Below are 19,837 nucleotides of genomic sequence, written 5' to 3'. Positions count from 1 at the left end.
CACATTTGGACCAATGCTCCCTGAAGTTATATCACCTGTCTAGTCCCATCATTATTTGTAATGCCACAAAGCCTTTCATCCCGACTTTTGTTGTGGGTTTCCACTTTGAAAAACGAGAATGCGGTGCAAGCGTCAGCCTGCGGTTCAAGAAATTGCTCTGCATACCTGTTTGTCTCGTCTGACAGTAACTAAAAAGCCGCCTCAGGAGAGAGCAGCCTGAAGTAGTCCAGCGGCCAGTAATCTGTCATGTCCAACAGCAAGCCATGCTGTCTTGTGAAGTCCGGTAGCCAGTTTGGCTCCCACAGATCAATGTCTGGGTATTCCTCCCACACGAACCTTGCTGTAGGTGCATCGGCTGCGCGAATACGCTCAGCTGGCGGCCGATCAGCTGGGGCGGCATCGGCTGGTGTCCAATCAGCTGATGCTGGCTCTTCACTCTCCTGCTCGATCTCCTGATCACTGTCAACAATATCAGATTCTGAAAAATCTGAGTCCGACTCAGCGATAATGCGCAAAACATCGTCTGCTGAGTATTTTGTTTTCTGCACTCGCTTCGCTCCCTCGTGAGATGTCGACGCCATCTTGCCTTTGTGTATATTTCGTAACTCACGCACACGCAAGGATTAGATACTGAGTCAATGAGTCTAACATTCCTCCAAGCAGAGAGGGAATGCCTGTGACGTAACAGTGAGTTTTGTCGCCATTAACAGTTGATCGTCGCCATCTACCCCTGGATGTCGACTTTTGTTGACATGCGCCCTCAACCCTTCCTGTCGACAAAAGTCGACATCTGCCCTAAAAGAGTTAAACTGAACAGCACCAAAACTGAAGCTCTTTTAATTGGTACCCTCCATCAACTCGTTCCTTTTCTGACCATACCATTGCCCTCTCCCCCTCTGTTACAAATTTGGGTGTCAAATTAGACTCCCATCTGTCATTTGATACACATGTTCATCACCTCCTGTAAAATTGCATTCCTTCATCTCCAAAACATAGCCAAACTCCATCCTTGCCTCTCCCTTTGTGATGCTGAAAAGCTGGTTCATGCCTTTGTCTTCTCCATGCTGGACTATTGTAATGCACTTCTCATCGGGATAGCCAACAAGACCTTTCAAAAGCTCCAACAAATTCAAAATAGTGCTGCAAGGATCCTGATGACGGTGCGGAAATATGAGCATATCTCACCAATCCTTCGGTCACTTCATTGGCTCCCTATCCACCTCCGTATTGAATACAAACTCTGTTTGCTCACTCATCAGTGTATTCATGAAAATCCTCCACAATATCTTAAGGAATTCCTTATAATGCAATCTACTACAAGAAACCTCCGTTTTGCAAATACCTACCGCCTTCGTCCTCCTATGACCAAACTTCGTACAATGGGTGACCGAGCCTTTGCAGTTGCTGCTCCACGGCTCTAGAATGCCCTACTAGAGAGCCTGAGAACACAGCAGATTGTGGGCTGTTTTAAAAAACAGCTAAAGACTTTTCTATTTAGGAAAGCATATTAACAAGAATGCCACTATTTATTGTTTTATCTTTGTTAAATATTTTTATGCAGCACTTTGAGATTTACTACTAATGTAAAGTGCCTTATAAATAAAATGAATTATTATTATATTTGTCTAAGCCTGTATTCACTCTAAGTCCCTCTGTACTGATACAGCTGATGCTAGGTGATCTTCCATTCCACACAGTTCACAAATATTCTAGATATTTAACCATCTTTTTTTTTTATAGTCTTATCAGGATCATTTTTGTATATTCAAAAGAGTGGCAGCCCCAACACTGAGCCACAGTGGACACTTATTTCTAAAAGGTTCATCTAACTGTAATATTTTGCTTCCTGTGCTTGAGCAAATTTTACAACCATCCCCAAACAGTGCCCACTTGCTTAAGTTTGACCACTGGCCTCTCATGTGATGTCTTGTCTAAATCTTTCTGAAAATCAAGATAAATAATATTACATTCACCTCTCTTATCATATGCTTTTGTTACTTCCTCATAGAATGCTACCATACTGGTGAAACACAATCTCCTTGTCTAAACCCATGCTGACTGTTCACTAATGCACCTATTCTTACATATGATGCTCAGTCTTTTCCTTAACAACTTCCGCCATTAATTTATCCATTATGTATGCTAAACTTACTTGACCATTGTTACTTGGATTAGTGTGATTGATTATCTTTTTATATAATGAGATAACATTTGCTAGATTTGCGTCTTTAGGAATTTTCCGAGAGTGTAATCATTTTTAAAAAATATTAATCTTTTTAGTTCAGATACTGTTAATATAAGAGAGGCAATGCTTCATGTTAGTCCCCATCAGCTAGAATACCTGGAATAGACAGTAAACACCTCATTAGTTCAGATACAGGGGATACAGAAGAGAAAACACTTTACAGTAAGTTACATCTTCTTAGCTAGTGGCAATGCATCATACAGTATGCCCTGCTAGTTCAGCTATAGGAAAAAATGAAAGAGGACATGCTAAATAACTAAATAAATGAGAGCTAATGCATCTCTTTGCTTTCAGCCTTCAGCACCCAAATCCACATTTGAAGGTCACTGGAGCAATGGCACACTGTCCTAGAGACAGTGAATTGCCTGCTGGGAGGAATGAGGCTAGTAGTAGACTTCAATTTGCAAAGCAGCTTTGAGCGCAGTTATTGTGCTCGGTTCGACTCGTTCTGCCAGCTGTGTTACATGCCTCTGGCAGACAGTGCAAATAAAACACCTTTGACGCAAATGAGAGCTTTCTAAGTAGGGTGCGTCTTCAGAGCTCACTTCAGAGATCCTAGTTACATTTAAAAGTAAAATTGTAAGTTTCTTCAAACAGTGTCTAGTCGGAAATCTGTACTGCGTAGACTGAGATTGGGTGTATGCAGATTGAGTTAAGTGAGCTCTGCCAGCTGAGCAGCCATAAAGGCCTGGAAGTGCAGCAGAGTGCCCATGGGCACCAGAAACCCTAGTAAATACACCTTTATTTTATATTGTGCCTTTCATGAGCAGAAGATTTTGGTTTAAAAAGCCAGAAAAACGTTTCTGTTGCCATGACCCATCTGCTGTGGGTGCCACTTGAATCCTGTAGGGTTGCAGTTATTAGATAGAAGAGATGGGCTTTGTTTCCTGACCAGCCCTTCGTTAACCCATATGGTATGATGGGGCAGATTGCATGAATCAGGCTGTGCCACCTTGTTCTTTGGGTGTGGAGGGATTACTGGGCAGAGGAGGAGGAGGAGGAGGAGAAACAGACACTTACATTTCCTTAGGCTATGTCTACATTACCATATTTTCATTTAAACTCAAATGATCTCCATCCATACTAGGATTTTCACATAGTTTACAAAAGTACAACGTTGTACATTTGTCCAAACTAAAATGACCAAAAACACATATGATACAGACATCTGCCAACGCTGGACATGTGCGTGTCCATTGGAAGAATCCTTGAGTGGACAGTAATGCCACCATCCATGGAATATATCACAAAATTATAACGACTAGTAAATTGTTTGCCTTTTGCACACATATGCAGAATTCAAATTGCACAAAACACAATTTGACTGCCTACAAGTAAGCAACATAACAAACACCAATGGGAAACATCTTTTCTATGTCTGCTGAGTTGAAATATGGTTTCCTTCCACAAAGCGTGACCAATCAGCTCATGAGATATTGTAATGAGCAGTATCTGATTAGAGAAGGGACGCATACTATAATAAGCAGGAACCAATCAGAGAGTGATTAGAGTCTGCATTTTCAAAAATATGCGTTTTTCAACTAGCTACATTACAATGCTGAGTTGGCATTTTCAGAAGTATGCAGCTTTCAAAAAATTTTCAAAAGTCCCTGTTTTCAGGGGTTGAAAATGCCAGGGTAAACTGAGCAAAAGGTGAAAACACAGACTAATGTCTTATCTGAGCTGTTAAATGAAAAAGTAGTAGTGTGGAATGAGCCTTAGTATTAAAATGCTGAGATTAGAATGGTTATACAGTGAGGGCATGAACTAATAAGAAGAGTCTTTTATGACTGAACCTCAGTGCCCCTGGTGTCCCCAACTGACTACACAATTACCGTGGCTCTAGTGTGCCTCATGTGTCCTGAGTGCTAAGCCATCATTAAAATTGGCTACAGTTACTGACCTCTTGGTTAATGCCACCTCCTGCAAGTGCCAAGCCTCTTTTGTGCCTGACCAGCCTCTGTTGTGTCTTACTGGCCCTGCATGCTGAGTTCCCTGGTTACTGGAGCTCTGGTGTGCTTGACTGGCTGTGAATGCTAAGGTCGCAGTGTGCCTAAATGACTGTAAGTATAAAGCTGTAATCAGTGTGGTCTGTAACTGCTAAATTCCTAATATGCTCGACCAGCCTACATTATTGAGTCCTGATTACTAGAACTTTAGTGTGTCTGACTGAGCCTGAGAGCTAAGCCCTTGTTGTTCCCATCTTGCCCTAAGTGCTGACCCAATGATATGTCTGCTTATCCATCTGCTTCAGATATCTACTGTCCGACCAGCCATCTTGGCTCTTTCTTAAAGACATGCTGCTTCACAAAGCCGTCTGTGCTTTGTACATGTTTCTGATGAGCTTGATTTTTCAGCAGAGGCATCCACACTTGTAGTGAGCTTCCTGTTTTTGTGCTCATATCTCTTCCTTTGGAAAGACTGAGACTTGGCAGGCACAGCTGGATTCCACCTTGACACATCTGCTCACATGCTTGCTTGTTTCCTGTTTCCTTGATTGTGTATTAGGGGCTGAGGTAGGGAGGTATAGGGGGAGGTGTTGGTGGTGTTTAGGCTCCACACCTCAGCTTACATAATGTCTGTGCCTCGTTGGCCCATGATAGTTATTCTGTATTAGAAGATTCTGTCATGCTAGACCTCATTAAAGGCTGTCACCCGTGAGACATGGTGCGTGCGTCTCATAAACTTGGAGAGTACTGATTAGAAATAAAGGCTCCTCAGCAGTCTCAAGTGAGCCTTCGTGAACGTGTACTGCAGCATACTTTTCTTTCCCAGTTTGCATATGCTGATGACATGCTGGTGTAACTGGAGGAAATTTTGCCATCTCTTGTGATCGGGGTGGCGGTGTGATCTCAAAATGGAAGAAACAACAAAGGTGAAGGCGGCAATCAGAAGGTTCTGAGAGTGCTTCTTTCCTCCAAATGTTTTCCATGCCATTCTTTCTTTTTTCTAGAAGGTACCCTGTAGATTCCTCCCTGGAATTTTTCATTCTTTACATTCACATCCTTTTTCCATTTTATTCCTCTGAGCCTCAATATCCTGCCAGCCTTGGCCACCACAGAAATTGCCTTTCTGTTGCATTCCATAAATTCTGCTATGACCAAGGCCAGATGTGTGTACTTCACACGGAGCAGAGTGGTTTCTGAGTAGTACGTTCTTTAATTTCCATCCACAAAAAAAAAAAAAAAAACATTAAATCTGTCATGAGGGGGACTTGTATACATGAGGAAGAAATGTGTCTTCTAGAACAAAGGATCTTTTATTCAATTTGCTTGTCCAACATGCATGTAAACCATTGGTAATTAATCAGGTTATGATTGTACCCATTGTGTAAGGTGCTATAGATCTATTGACAAATGGCATTTGATTACTAGTTTAGAGTGCCAGCATGCTGCTTGGCTTTTGAAGTTTTGAATAACTGCAGCATCCTTGGGGCTTGATTTTTGAATTTTCCTTATAACAAGTAGGCATGAGGAAAATATTGCTTAAATTTTGTAATGACATAGGAGCACGATGACTAACATAAACACAGTGAGGCTAAGTGTGGAGCGCATATGTTAACAACAAAAGGGTGGGAATGCAAGAATTACATAGTATGGACCAGAAACAAAAATATGCATTTTCTGATCCTAAGGCTGGGCAATATGGCCAGAAAATAAAATCTTAGATTTTTTTCACCAGAAACCAATTTACAATTTTATTGGATTTTTTTTCTTTAAAAAAACTGAATTTTCTCTGGATCGGTTCGCAGCTGAGTGTGAAGCGGCTGGGATGGGAATCAGCACCTCCAAATCCGAGACCATGGTCCTCAGCCGGAAAAGGGTGGAGTGCCCTCTCAGGGTTGGGAGTGAGATCCTACCTCAAGTGGAGGAGTTCAAGTATCTCTGGGTCTTGTTCACGAGTGAGGGAAGAATGGAGCGTGAGATTGACAGGTGGATCGGTGCGGCGTCCGCAGTGAGCTCTCAATTTACCAGTCAATCTTTGTTCTTACCCTCACCTATGGTCATAAGCTATGGGTAGTGACCGAAAGAACGAGATCACGAATACAAGCGGCTGAAATGAGTTTCCTCCGCAGGGTGTCTGGGCTCTCCCTTAAAGATAGGGTGAGAAGCTCAGTCATCCGGGAGCTCAGAACAGAGCCGCTGCTCCTCCGCATCGAGAGGAGTCAGATGAGATGGCTCGGGCATCTGATCAGGATGCCTCCTGGACGCCTCCCTGGTGAGGTGTTCCGGGCACGTCCAACCATGAGGAGGCCTTGGGGAAGACCCAGGACACGCTGGAGGATTCTCCCGGAAGAGCTAGAAGAAGTGGCTGGGGAGAGGGAAGTCTGGGTATCTCTGCTCAAGCTGCTGCCCCCGCGACCCAACCTTGGATAAGCGGAAGAGGATGGATGGATAAAAAAACTGAAAAAACCCCTATATTATTCAAATATTTTTTACGTTTTGTTTGAGTAGCCATATCACGCCCATCCTTCGAATCCTGCTCAGTGACTGCTCACAGCTTGTAGTTGATCATAAAGTGCAAACCCAAGTTAAAAAATAAAACACTCACAATTGGAAAATAGCAAAATCAAATGTGAGGTGCATTTAATGTCCTTTAAAGATTTTTTTTTTTTTGCAGTCTATACAAGCATCTCTACTGCATCTGGATTGAGACCAGCCCTGTTGTATTAGGGTGGGACACAGACCAGAGCAAACAGTTGATATTTGTAGAATCGTTTCTCCACAAGGCTGATTTTTTTTTGTGTGTGTCCATTAGGGATAGCTTGCGTATTTGTTAAATTTCAGCCTGATTGTGTAACATTTAGAGGTGACTCCATTCTGAATATTTTATTTGTATTGCTACTATGTACATACACTTCTGCGGGCTTCTTAACTGGCTAAGTGATTGGTAAACAATAAAAAAAAAAGAAACATAGAAGATTCAAGTACTAAGGTGGAGTTTCGAGAACATTCTAGTATTAAGTGGAAGTTTCTGCTTGTAGCAGTAGAGGCCCCTATCGACCTCTTGAACCCTCAGGTACCACTCCAAACACCAGGTAAAAGTCCAAGACTTATTTATTTTATAATAATTAGTGCACAAAGCACCCTCCACTCCACACTACTCATATAAATCAATAAACAATCACCAATCCTCCTCTTCCCAGACGCGTTGCCACCCTTCCACCCAGCTCAGCTCCCTCGTCTGGGGTTTCCCAGAGTCCTTTATAGTCCCTGACCCGGAAGTGGTTCTAGCCCTGCAACCCATAAGTCCTCATCACTTCCGGGTCAGATTAAGTCCTTTTCTTCAACAAGGAAGCACGTCGTTCCTTCCGGTCATGTGATCAGGACGCACTTCTGGGTCATAGGGCACGTAGCACTCTGCAAGCCTCCCTACAGCGGCTCCTGGTGGTCCCTGTGGTATCCAGCAGGGTTGTTTATAAAAACTACAATGTCCATAAGGCCCTGCTGGAATTTGGGGAACTTCCATGTTGCTGGGAGGTCTCCATCTGGCAGCCTGGAGGTGTGGACCGGAATATTTGGCCGGCCATCCCTCACATGCTTTAGACCTTTATGATGACAGGTTCTCAGCAGAAACAAAGAAAAACATGAGGCAAAGCCTGCAGTGGACACCGTTACCAGAGAATCCCCAAAATCGTCCACGAAAAAAGAAATCTGAACAGCTGAAGTTGAAGGATCTGGTAACAGAAAGAACAACATCATTTGAAGGCATTATGGATAAAGGCAAAAAAAGTTCATGGACGTTTCTAAAGAAACCACCAGAACAGTGGACAGATCAGATTTTCAAGTATAATGATAGTGAACGACGCAGCTGAAAGAGGAGTGAGTCTTATCGAAAAGTAAAAGAATACACTGACAAAGGATGAGGAGGAGAAACAGTCACAAACCATCTCAAGATTTTTCCAACTCCATCAAAGACAGTTGCTAGTGTTGTAGTCCTATAAGTGCAGAAAAGTTGTCGGCTGTTCAGTTCAGTTTACATAAAAAGTGGCAAATGGAATGACATCTAAATGTTTATTTTCATTAAAATTGTGTGTGTTTGTTATAAGAATAAAACTAGCCTTGTGGACAGCTTGAATCTGTTGGTTTTTTTTTTTTTTTTTGATCGCCCTTCTGCCATCTGTAGCATTTTACAATACTACCCACCAACACACTAAAGATCCTTTCTGATTGGACACTTGTAGCAGCAACAAATAGATATTTCTTGGCCAGATTACTGAGCTTTAGGACATTTCTTTCATGGCACTTCCATCGCTGAAGTGGATCAGTGCTTGGATCTGGGAAAATGATGCTGCTATTGCTACCTCCTTTTTACCAGCCGTTTTGTTTTTTGTTCTTTATTTCGCCTTATACAATTTCTTGTATTAGGCATTTGTTAGTTTTCGCATACCCCTTGGGGTCAGAGCGCAGGGTCAGCCATTGTACAGCGCCCCTGGAGCAATTATAGGTTAAGGGCCTTGCTCAAGGGCCCAGCAGAGTAGGATCTCTTTTGGCAGTGACGGGGATTCGAACCGGCAACCTTCGGGATACCAGCACAGATCCTTAGCCTCAGAGCCACCACTCCGCCCCACTAGATTGCAAATCTCTTTCACAGAGCTGCAGACTTCTCTCATTTGGCTGCGTGCTACCTTTACAGTAGTTGGCTCAGAATATAACGGACAGTGGTTTGATCAACATCGAACTTTCCATAACCAAATCATTTCAGAATGGCTGAGGAGATGTTGCCAGTTTTAGATATGAGATCCTCACTTGTTTATGCAGTGGTGCTGCCATCTCACTACTGTGTATGTGTTAGGGGGTAGTGCGGTTTGACAGAGACCTCGTCCAGCGTTCTGTGACTACCCGGGTTAAATTGAGTCTACAGTTTCTTTTTTGCACCTCTCCCTAAAACACAAATTTGAATTAATCAATAAAATTAATGTATTGTTCAGCTCTAGCTGAACCCAGAACTAGAGGAAAGACTCCAGCAGCAGCATATATAGCTAGTCATAGCATGGTATGTGAATGGAGTCACCCATGTTAATTTATATCAGGCTAGATTAGAGTCTACAGTTACCTAGTTTGCAAGCCTTTAAGGGAGGTGGGAAGAAACTGGTATAACTCAAAAAACCGACGTGATCACAATTAGGGTTGGTAAATTCCACGCTAACAGCAACTGGACCAGGTATTGAACCTGGGTCTCTAGCTGTGAGGCAGATTCACTCCTGCTTATACTTTCACCACCCAACCCCCATCAATATTTCCTATTCATAGTGGCGAGGAGTCCACACCTGTCTCATCAACAGTAGATGTAGAAAGGGGAAAAGCCGTGGAAAGGTTGTTGTGTTGGTCCATCTCGGGGTACATGGAGCCACACTCCTACAATTTAGAGTCACTGATTAACCCTTATGGACATGTTTTACACGCACTAAAGGATCGAGCAGTACTTTAGTTGGGATTTGTACAATGGCACAACAACACTACCAACTGTATCATTGTGCTCCCCTCTATCTATACAATTATAAACATCTTAGACGACAGCTCTACAGTCTTTCCACAAGTCAAATGCTCACTCCAAAAACCCTAGCCCTTGTTCCATCCCAACAGTGAACCATCTTCTACTTGTTACCCTCTATAAACTGCCTGACCCTTATCCAAAAATAATCTCATAATCTCCAGAGCTGAGCAATTTGTGGATGCAGGAATGATACCAAAATTAGTAGTTAGACAAGGAATTAGTAGTCTTCTGGAAACCATTTAGAATTCTGTCAAGAGATAATGGCTCCTTGATGAGTCTCTCGCCAGCCTGTGTGGACCCAACTGTGAGTGAGAGACAGTGGCAATGCCCCACATGGAATTTAGAAACCATCCACTTATTCATATGGCTCCTCCATTTGCTTCTCTGCTTAGTGATCTTGCATTAGGGTTCTCTTACCATTACCAGATGGGTTGAATGTCTTATTCTTTCACTAAGGTGGCCTGTTCTCTAGTGTGTATCATGGAAAATTGTTAAAGGGGTTAGTGAATAGAGTATGGATTTGATCCGTTTTCATGTATGCGACTCACTCAGACTTGTGTCTGATTTGGCTCCAGCGTCCAAAAGACCTAACATTCCAGATGAACAAACTATGGGCCTCCAGTTTCATGCTTCACAAAGGACAAAAAATAAGTGTGTGCAAGTGGCCTACAGGTTTTTGTGCTAGCATCACACCATTTGCTGACCAGGTTTTTTGCTTTTGCAGATATGCTGCCTCTTGTTCCTGTGCCTTTATATCCTGTCATACACTATCATCACTCGATTTAAGAAGAATGCCGATTTCTCCTGCGGTAAGTATCTCCATGTTAATTTCCTTTTACTGTCTTCTCTGCGAGAGGCATTGTGCAAGGGTCGGTGGAACCATCTGTCAAAACGAGGTTGGATGGTTGGAGGATTGGCTGGGGTAGGGGGCAGTGTGTCTAGTTATAAGTGAGCAGTCTGCAGTTGTTCACTCCTGTGTAGAGCAGGTGCTGATTGCCACAAAAGGACTAAGCACTTGGTCTCAGTTTGGTGCCTGAATATTTTTTTAACTAATTCAGACAATGAGTACTGTATTTTTTAAAAAAAAAAAAATGAAGCTGCTGATTGGGACAGTAGATTTTGTAGCTGTAGCAATATATAGAATATTCAAAAGACAATGATCTTTGGCTCAAGATAAGAAGGAAATGATCAGTTAGGAATGTATTAATAGATCGATCGATGATGTTTCTTTCCAATTCTAAATATAGAAGCAGATATCATGGATACAAAGAAAAGTAAGCTTTCAGTTTAGAAGTCAGTGTTGAAAGTGGTCATATGGAAAAAATGCAGTTTTAAGGACAAAAATTAAGCCTAGTCTTGGCGATACTTTATCTTAATTTACAGTTAGAAATCAATGTCCCAAAAACAACTTCCATAGATTCTGATTATTTCTAAACTATAGCAGCTTTCAATCTATTATATGATAAAATGCATTAGTCTATGTGTGGCTGGTCATTTTGAGTTTATCAGTTTCACTTGGGTTGCTGTGTTAAACATGACTGAGATGGGAATTACTGTTCAAAGAAGGTTTCATTCCTGATTGTGACAGTTTTTTCTTTTATTTTTACAAAAAAGAAGTTAAAATGGAGTATTTCAGTGACAACAAAGCAAATATGCTGGGTAACTACTAATGCAGCATAACTCAAGTTTACCTCAAAGATGGGAATATAAAGCAGATGGGAGGTGAACAATGCACCTCAAAATAAAAGTCTGGGAAGCAGGCTTTATGGGAATGAGGCTGAGAGAGGAATTGTCAGCCAAGACATGTTGAGACACACAAGGATAACGAGAAAATATAAGACGAGCACTTACAGTACACACAAGGCCAGAAATGTCAAATGTAAAATATCTTTTTATTTATTCTATTACCTGTCTTTGGCATGTAACATAGCTAGTTATTCTACAATATCTAACTTGATCCAACACTTTAGTACTTCACACTCGCCTGTGCTGCAAGACTCTTAAGGGATTTGATTTGCTTTAGCCACCTCTGTTCTCATTTAACTGTTCTATTGGCTAAACCTCTTGTTCATTCATTGTCCTTCAACACTAGCAATAAATAACTCACTTTGTTCCTTTTCTAAAGTAATGTAGAAGTTAATTGTTTTTGTGAATTTGTCTTTGAGCTTTGAAATATGAGCTTTTCCAGCCGTAGGTGCCTTGATCTTCAGCTGGATTTTAGTCACATGCTTCTCCTGCTTGACTTTGTTAAACAACTGTAACATCAGGTCAATATCTCTGATTCTGCACTAATGGGGTATATTGATAAAGAGGATTAGACAGAATATAGGAGTTGATCGGGGTGAGTGGGTTGGGGGGAATGCGACTCAACATCATCAAACCCTAGGAACTGGTTAGTGACCTTCGCCATACCAAAGAGCCTGTATGTCCGGTCACTATTGAGGGAGTGAATGTAAAGGTAGTGCACTCCTACAAGTACTTGGGGGAACCACATTAATGACAGGTTGGGCTGGTCTCATAACACACTGAAACTAAATAAGAAAGGGCAGAGCAGGCTCTTCTTTCTTAGGAGACTGAATTCCTGTAATGTGTGAAGTGACATCCTTCATTTCTTCTCTGTGTGCAGTCTTCTGTGCTGAGCTGGTGACATCATTTCAAGAGTGTCCCACGAAAGCAACAAGCTAATTCCAAGGGCGGGCTCAGTTATGGGACACACTTTGGACCCCCTGGAGTTAGTAGGGGAGAAGAGAATAATGGCAAACCTGGTAGCCATTAAGAACAATGTTGCACATCCTCCCTTCAACACACTAGCAATTAAGTGCTTTCAGCTAATGAATTATTCAACTGAATAAAGAAACTCCATTATACCAACAGCAAAACATCTTTATAATGTCTCATCGTGACTGCTCTTTTTCTCTTTAGCCAAGTTGGAAGTTTTTCTTTCTCTTTAGTAAATCTGGTGTTTGAGGGGAATGATGTTTGTTTGTTTGTTTGTTTATTTATTTATTGAGTTTCTGGAAAGAGCTAAATTTCTCCTTTGAGGCAAACAGTTCTTTCTCTCTATTGATGGATGCCAAGAGAAGCAAGTTGTACTGCAAATATTAGCCAGATTATTAGAGAAGCAGCACACCAGTAGTGTCCGATTATAAGGAAGTACATGTTCCCTCCTCTATATTAAATGGAAGTGGCATTTTCCTCATACTCTCTGTGGTCTTCAGTGTCAAAGTATGTGCCATACCATGCTTAATTTTTGTAGGATGCTACAACACGTGACATTGTTTGCCACTGGAGGACTTTCTGATCACAGCGAATTGTTTTTGACAAGTCTGTAAATTGTGGTGCCAGGGTGAATGGCAAGTTGTGTTCTGCTAGCTATAAAGCCAAGTAGCATGCCCTATAATTAATAAAAAAGAAAGACAAATAACTTGTTGCTCTCAATAAAGTCTTAAATTACTTTGTGATATGCTATGTACATTAAAAGGTTACACTGTAGTTTAATAATTTCTTCATAAAATCACTTACTACGTTTGCAGTGCACTTCTAGCTTAAAGAGTATCCATTTTGTAATTTCCGTAGTTTTTTTACATGATATAAATGGTTGACGTCTTTTGCAATGTTAAGGCCATTCTAAATGCTATTTAAGCATGCATAGGTAATGTTCCTCCATGGTGAATACTGATAAGCACAAAACGACAATAAAGCATTGTACATTATTTAAATGAATGATGAAATAATTATACAAATTTCAGGTAATAGCACAATTCTCTTTGATACCTATTGGTTTTTCCCCCTCAGTCTTCTACAGCAATCGATGGTCTAGTTACCAAATCAGATTGTTAAACTAGGCGGTGTTGCATTGTTGGTGACTGAAAAAGCCACAGACAAGATGTATTGTATGTAACAAATTTTGTTTTTCCTTGTGTAAACTTCAAAAGCCTTAAATCCCCTCAAGCTGTAATTGATGAACAGAATTTGCATGATAATTTTCCAGAGATATCAGCTTTTTTGCAATAGTCACCTGCGGTCAATTCAGTGTTCCTATTCACTGAAACAGGTTTTTCCTGTCCAACCAGTCCCAAATACATTTTTTATATAACTATCAGTGTCATTTAACTTACACTTGTTTTTTTTTTTTTAGTTCACATTACTTTTACAGTCATTCTTTTTTTAATTGAAGCTTACTATTGAGTGTCTGCCTGGCCGTTATGTGGTGATTTACAATCAACCATTAAAGGCCATCCTCACTCAAGCCACACATGCACACACAATGTCAGCTGACAAAATACCTTTGATCTAAGTGACTCCGGCAAATGATGCCTTTAGACCTGGGAAGAACGCAAATCTGTGCATCTACAGAACTGTTTTGTCTCATTAGAAATACCAAAACCGTCAATGGAGAAAACATTGCGCGGGAGACAGAAAAGCAGCAATAGAACATTCAGTAAGTAAAGGTCGTCGGCTTGAGATTACTGACTTGTGTTCTGAAGCCATCTGTTCAGAAGAAATATCAGTTTATTGAAAGGTAGCAGTTATTTAAAATTCCTTAGTGCATGAAAAAAAAATATATAAAAATAAAATTCTCAGTAAAAATACTAAAGTTGTCAACACAATTTGAATAAAATCTCAGAGATGTTTACCTACCTCCCCTCAAGGCGTAGCATTATCAGTGAGAACTTCCAATGGGGAAAGGTTTCTAGCAAAAATGTAAAAGTATTCATAGTCCACAATCATTGCTGTTTAGTTAATAATTTCTAATAAATTCTGCAACAAAAACATGGGGACACATTTGGAAACTTGTTAAGGGTAGATGTCACACAAATTGTAAAGAACCACAGGGTACCAGGAATAAATTACCAAGTAACTTTAGAGACCTTCAGATCTCGACCTGATGTTCTTTTAGGTAGGTAGGTAGGTAGGTAGTTAGATAGAACTAACTTCCTTCCTTCCTTCCTTCCTTCCTTCCATCATTAATTTATTTGTCCTCAGGGGTAAGTTTTGCTTTTCAAAGAAGCTCTTTAAATAAATTCTTGATCTAAACACACAACAGATCACTACAAAGCAAGAAATCAAAAAGAAAAAAAATGTTCTGACTTGACTGTCAAGCATTTCTTGACACCCTTCTGCTGAATAATTTATTGGAGGAAATTTCGTCCTTAGTGTTAGCATGTCAGAGGATGTGCAGCATTGTTCATAATGGCACTCGCTTTTGTTTTAATTCTCTTCCAGGGTGCATCCCATAACTGAGCTTGCCCTTTTAATTTCCTTGTTGATTCAGTGAGTCTCTCTTGAAGTGATGTTACCAGCCCAGCACACTGGCCACTACAGAGTTATAGAAGGTGTGAAGGATGTCACTTTTTGGACATGTAGATAAGATGGGACGAGTTTTTTGGGTTGTTCTCGTCACAATTTTTTTTTTAATGTTCTAATTGATGCTTTTCTTAGTGTTTTTTTTTATTTAAGAGTTTAGCCTAAAATATTTAACCCTCACCCTCTTTATTTTTTAGCACCCCAATCAGCTCAGTACACTTTGTATTACAGTCACTTCAAGGTCAGTTCTTGTCACACATGTGTTTTGGCCTTAAGCATTCATTTTATGTTTGCACCCCATTGGACAGAAGCCCTAGCTATGAGAAACACTGGCTTTTGACTTATTGATTTTCTTGCTCTGCACCGCCTCATCAAATTATTTCCTAAAACCCAATGTAGAACTCAAATGCATTACTAGTAGGCCTTGTGCTGAGATACTTTCCCAACACAGAACCAGTTTTGGCACTCAGTGGACACAAGTAGTAAATTACATATGTCACGGGTCATTTATTATTTTTCCCCCTTAATGGGTTACTTTTTGGTTTACACTTTCCAGTTCAGGTGCCAGAAACTTTTAACTCTCCCATTTAGCAAACCAAATCTGACTGTGGTGTTGGATAAAAGTTAGCAACTCAACACCCTCCATATTTTATCTGTTGTGTCACAGTTTCCAGGGAGCACCAGTGTAAATCTGTGAATGCTTTCAGCTTTGCGATGGCTGTTTTTGAGCCTATCTCTGCTGACCTGTCATCATTCCGCGTTATATAACTGCTTTGATTACATCAGCATGCTGCACATTGGCATTCTAAGACTTAAGCTCCTGACTGCATTGTTTCCCAAAGTGGAGGGGGTGCGGGGGGTTTAGTGTGTTCTTGGCTCCAAGCACCTCTGGATCAGAACTCTTTGTTCTGTTATTTCTGGTACAACACCCTCCCCCCAGTGTACAGACCCGTTGTCGCTCTAACTTTAGCGCAGTCTTTCGTCAGCTGTTGTCTCTAGTGCTCTACTCTCCTGGCAGTTGAGTTGTGTCAGCATTTTCCTCAGGATTCGGCTTTACACCTGTTTTACTGGTTGATGTCGTCACAGTACTTTGACATTGGATGTCTTGGCTGTCTAACTCGGGGGATTCAAGGCGCTCTATTGAACTTCTGTTTCATTGACTGAGTTTAAAGTTTAATAGTATTCTCCTTCATGTGATGAGGGGTGGCATGGTGGCCCAGTTATTTGCCTCACAGCTCCACAGTCCTCTGTTCAAATCCTAGCTAAATCGGCATATTCATGTGGGCATTCTGTGGGTGCTGCCGTATACTGCAACATCTCAAGGACATGGAGGTTACGTACATTCTGCTCCAGTACTAGTAGATCAGATCATGAATGAATGAACAGGCAGACAAGTGGTTTCTTTAGCATTAGGAGGCCTTTCAGATTTCTCTTTGCAGTGTCATATGTGTTCCTTGATCTGAATGCAGCCTCATAGGATTTGTCACCTTTTGCTTTTTGGTTTATACTTCAGCACTGATGACAGACTGACCTTTGTCCTCAACAGCCTTACAGGGAGACTTTCAGGGTATGTCTTGGGCTAGTGGGGCTTTTGGGTTTTCAGGTGGGATATAGGGGTGATTTTTATCATTTATGTCTGGGTGCAAAAAGGCTTTAGGAGTTTGACCTGTGTCACAGGAGGCATATTACTAGATGGTGAGGCAGGGTGGCAGAATGGGACTATTTCCTAGCAGTTGCAGATGACTGCGTTTGATGTACACTGTATGTGGAGTTTGCATTTTCTTTCTTGCTTTCGGGTATCCCAACACTTCTCTACCAGGTACCCTATACTCATTTTTTTTTTTTTTTTTTACTTCCAGATGTTTAATCCCATTCAAAGTCATATAAGACAGTGAAGGCTGTATTGGGTGCCAGGGTCTACCTGACACATGTCAGGTCAGGTTGGGGAGCATGCATTGGTACAGAACATTTCCTCACCCATCAAAACAGCTCAGGATTTCAGTCAGCAACCCCCCAGGCAGACATGCGGTCCAGTCCCACCCTCTGAAAACGACCATCTATATACTGCAGCCTGGTGTACTTGGGCGCTCCCTTGGCTTGGTCCAGCCACTCGAGGGCTCAACAATGAGGATTCTGTGAGCTGGATCACCCTCGGGGAATCATGCCATAACTGACACAACCTCACAATACAGGTATCATACCTCATTCGGGACTCCAGCGGTGAAACCAGCGGTACCCAAGGATTGTCTGAAGAGACACAGTAACAGAGGAGTCCAGTCTTCATCTCACGTCACTGGATAGCATCCATGTCTCACTATCATATGGCAAAACTGGAAGCACCGGGACTTTAAAGACTTGGATCTTTGTCCTTTGACAAAGATATTGGGAGCGCCACACACTCTTTTCCAGCAACCTCATGACCCCCCATGCTCTCCCAGTCCGACTGCTGACTTCATAGGAACAGTCACCAGAGACATAAATGTCGCTGCCAAGATAACTAAACCTCTCAATGCGGTCAACACTGTCTCCGCAGACAGTCACACTGCTGATGGCTGTGCCCAAGACGTCATTAAAGGCCTGGATAATGGTTTTTATCCAGGACACTCGCAAGCCCAGACACTCAGACTCCTCACTTAGTCTCTCGAGAGCCCCTATCAGAGCCCCCACAGACTCCGGGAAGATCACAGCATCGTTGGCCAGAAGAAGTCAAGATCTGTGAATCTTTCTTTACCAACAGATGCCCCACAGCCAACTGGTCCCCACAGCTTTGCCTAACACCCAGTCCATGCAAGCATTGAACAGGGTAGGAGCAGAGCACACCCCTGACGAACCTCAGAGTCAACTGGGAAAAACGCAGAGGTTCTGCCTCCACTCTGCACAGCACTCATAGTACTAGTGTAGAGACTGGCCATGACATCTAACAACTTTGTGGGGATCCTGCGAAGTTTCAGGATGTCCCACAGGGCAGCTCAACCAACAGAGTCTACCAGACTACCCAGGGAAAAACCAAAATAAGAGGAGAACCTGCAGTATCCATGAAGACTATAACTAAGAGTAGGATTTAATACCAAGAGGACTAGAAAAAAAAAACACGTCAAAACTCATCTGTTCAGGAAGGCTTTTAGCTCTACTTGACTTTATTACCCTTCTTTCAGTTTACCTCAATGTCAAGTTGCTCATGTAACCTGTGTGTGTGTGTGTGTGTGTGTGTGTGTGTGTGTGTGTGTGTGTGTGTGTGTGTGTGTGTGTGTGTGCTAGACCATCAATTATGTTGTCTGTTAGGCTTTTCTCTGAATTTACGATCTTACTCTTTTTTTATTTATTTATCTGGTTTAGTACAATGCTATATACTGTATACCCTGCTGTTCTTTCTTAAACTCTGTGAAGTGCCTTGAGCATTGGAAAGGTGCTATATAAATAAAATGTATTATTATTATTATTATTTTTAGAACTATGAGGCAGCAGTACTAGTCACTGCACCACTGTGGCACCACATGTTTCAGTTTTTATTGTACAGTACTTTTCTGCTGTTATGAAATCTGTGTGATTAGGTCAGTGTGCTTCATTGTCTGATTTATTAATCACTATTCTGTGTTTTTTAGATGACAGTGAAGACGCCACCGTCAACAGAATTGTGTAAGTTTTAATTTCTTGTCTCTGATCTATTTCATCTTGGCTTCACCCATAGTTAGGGGTTTCAGCCTTGTGGTGTTTGAAGTGGACCGTAAATTAGAGGGTTACTGGTACAAATCCCACTGCCAAGTTAGTTGCTCCTTTTTTGTCCATGCATGCCATCCTAAGAATTTACCAGTTTCCATGCAGTTTCCGTTGGCAGGAATTGGGTATGATTGTCATGAATCTAATTATGGTTTAACAAAGCTGTAAAAGTAAAAAAACACCAAAATCCACAAAGGAGCAAAGCTTAGAGACGTTACTATGAGTGTCCCGATCATAAGAGATTTATGTGTTTAAGTTAGCAGATAATTATTTTTAAGTTCAGAATTTATATTGTGTTTAGTTTTGCAAGGTTAGCTAATTGTACCCAATCTGGAAATTGGATAAATCTGACTCAAGGATGCTGTTTTCCATCTGAGTTTAGGAAGAACTTGTTATTCAAAAGTCTAAATAATGATTTATTGGCTTTTACTTTAAGACCAAGGCTTGAGCTGTAAAGAGGCTCTTTTATACAACTGCCAGGATGTCGTCTCCCACGGATGGTTTTGCCAATTTAGGGGCCCATGTGGGCAGGCCAGTTGTACTCCATTTCTGGAGTTGCTAACCTGGTAATGCCCTTGCTTCGATGTGTGAGAGTGACTTCTGGGTTTTACGGTGAGTGTGTTACTGCCCAGACTTTAACCATATTAATGTTAATTTGTGTAGAAAAAGGACTGTAATTTAAAAAAGTCTTGTATGTGCAGGTCCCCATCCTTTAATCCAGTAATTCTGACATGGCACACAACAAAATGTTGTTGGATTTTTTTTGCTTAAGATAACTTTTGGTGTACCAAGACATGCTCACTCCAGATTCCACCACTTATGCTTGCACCCAGTTTTCTGAAACACGTTAACATTGCACTTTGTGACGTGGCTGTTATGTTGGCAAAGTTCTTCTGGCATTCTGCGTGCTGTGTAACAATGTAGGTGCACTTTGCTCTGTAGCCGCTTTGTGGCTGTGCTTCATGCATACTTAAAATGGACTCATCAGCACAATGTTGGCAGTGGCCTTACAGGGAGGAGTAACTGGAGTGCCTGGCTGGCACTGTTTAAGTTTTATTAGCCGGTGGACTG

At 41.5% G+C, this 19,837-nt stretch overlaps 1 protein-coding gene across 1 annotated transcript in view; it reads left to right on the top strand.

Annotated features, from left to right (window-relative positions):
• The window catches only part of lmbr1l (limb development membrane protein 1-like), a 57,148-nt gene that overhangs the window by 12,119 nt on the left and 25,192 nt on the right, over positions 1-19,837 (top strand). The window contains exons 2-3 of the mRNA XM_028798114.2: positions 10,467-10,551; positions 18,652-18,685. Coding sequence (XP_028653947.1) covers positions 10,467-10,551; positions 18,652-18,685 — 119 coding nt within the window. The remainder of the gene's footprint in view (positions 1-10,466; positions 10,552-18,651; positions 18,686-19,837) is intronic.

The sequence above is a fragment of the Erpetoichthys calabaricus genome, chromosome 3 (assembly GCF_900747795.2).
Source record: "Erpetoichthys calabaricus chromosome 3, fErpCal1.3, whole genome shotgun sequence".
Lineage (NCBI taxonomy): Eukaryota > Metazoa > Chordata > Cladistia > Polypteriformes > Polypteridae > Erpetoichthys > Erpetoichthys calabaricus.
This window is presented reverse-complemented; position numbering and strand designations above follow the sequence as displayed.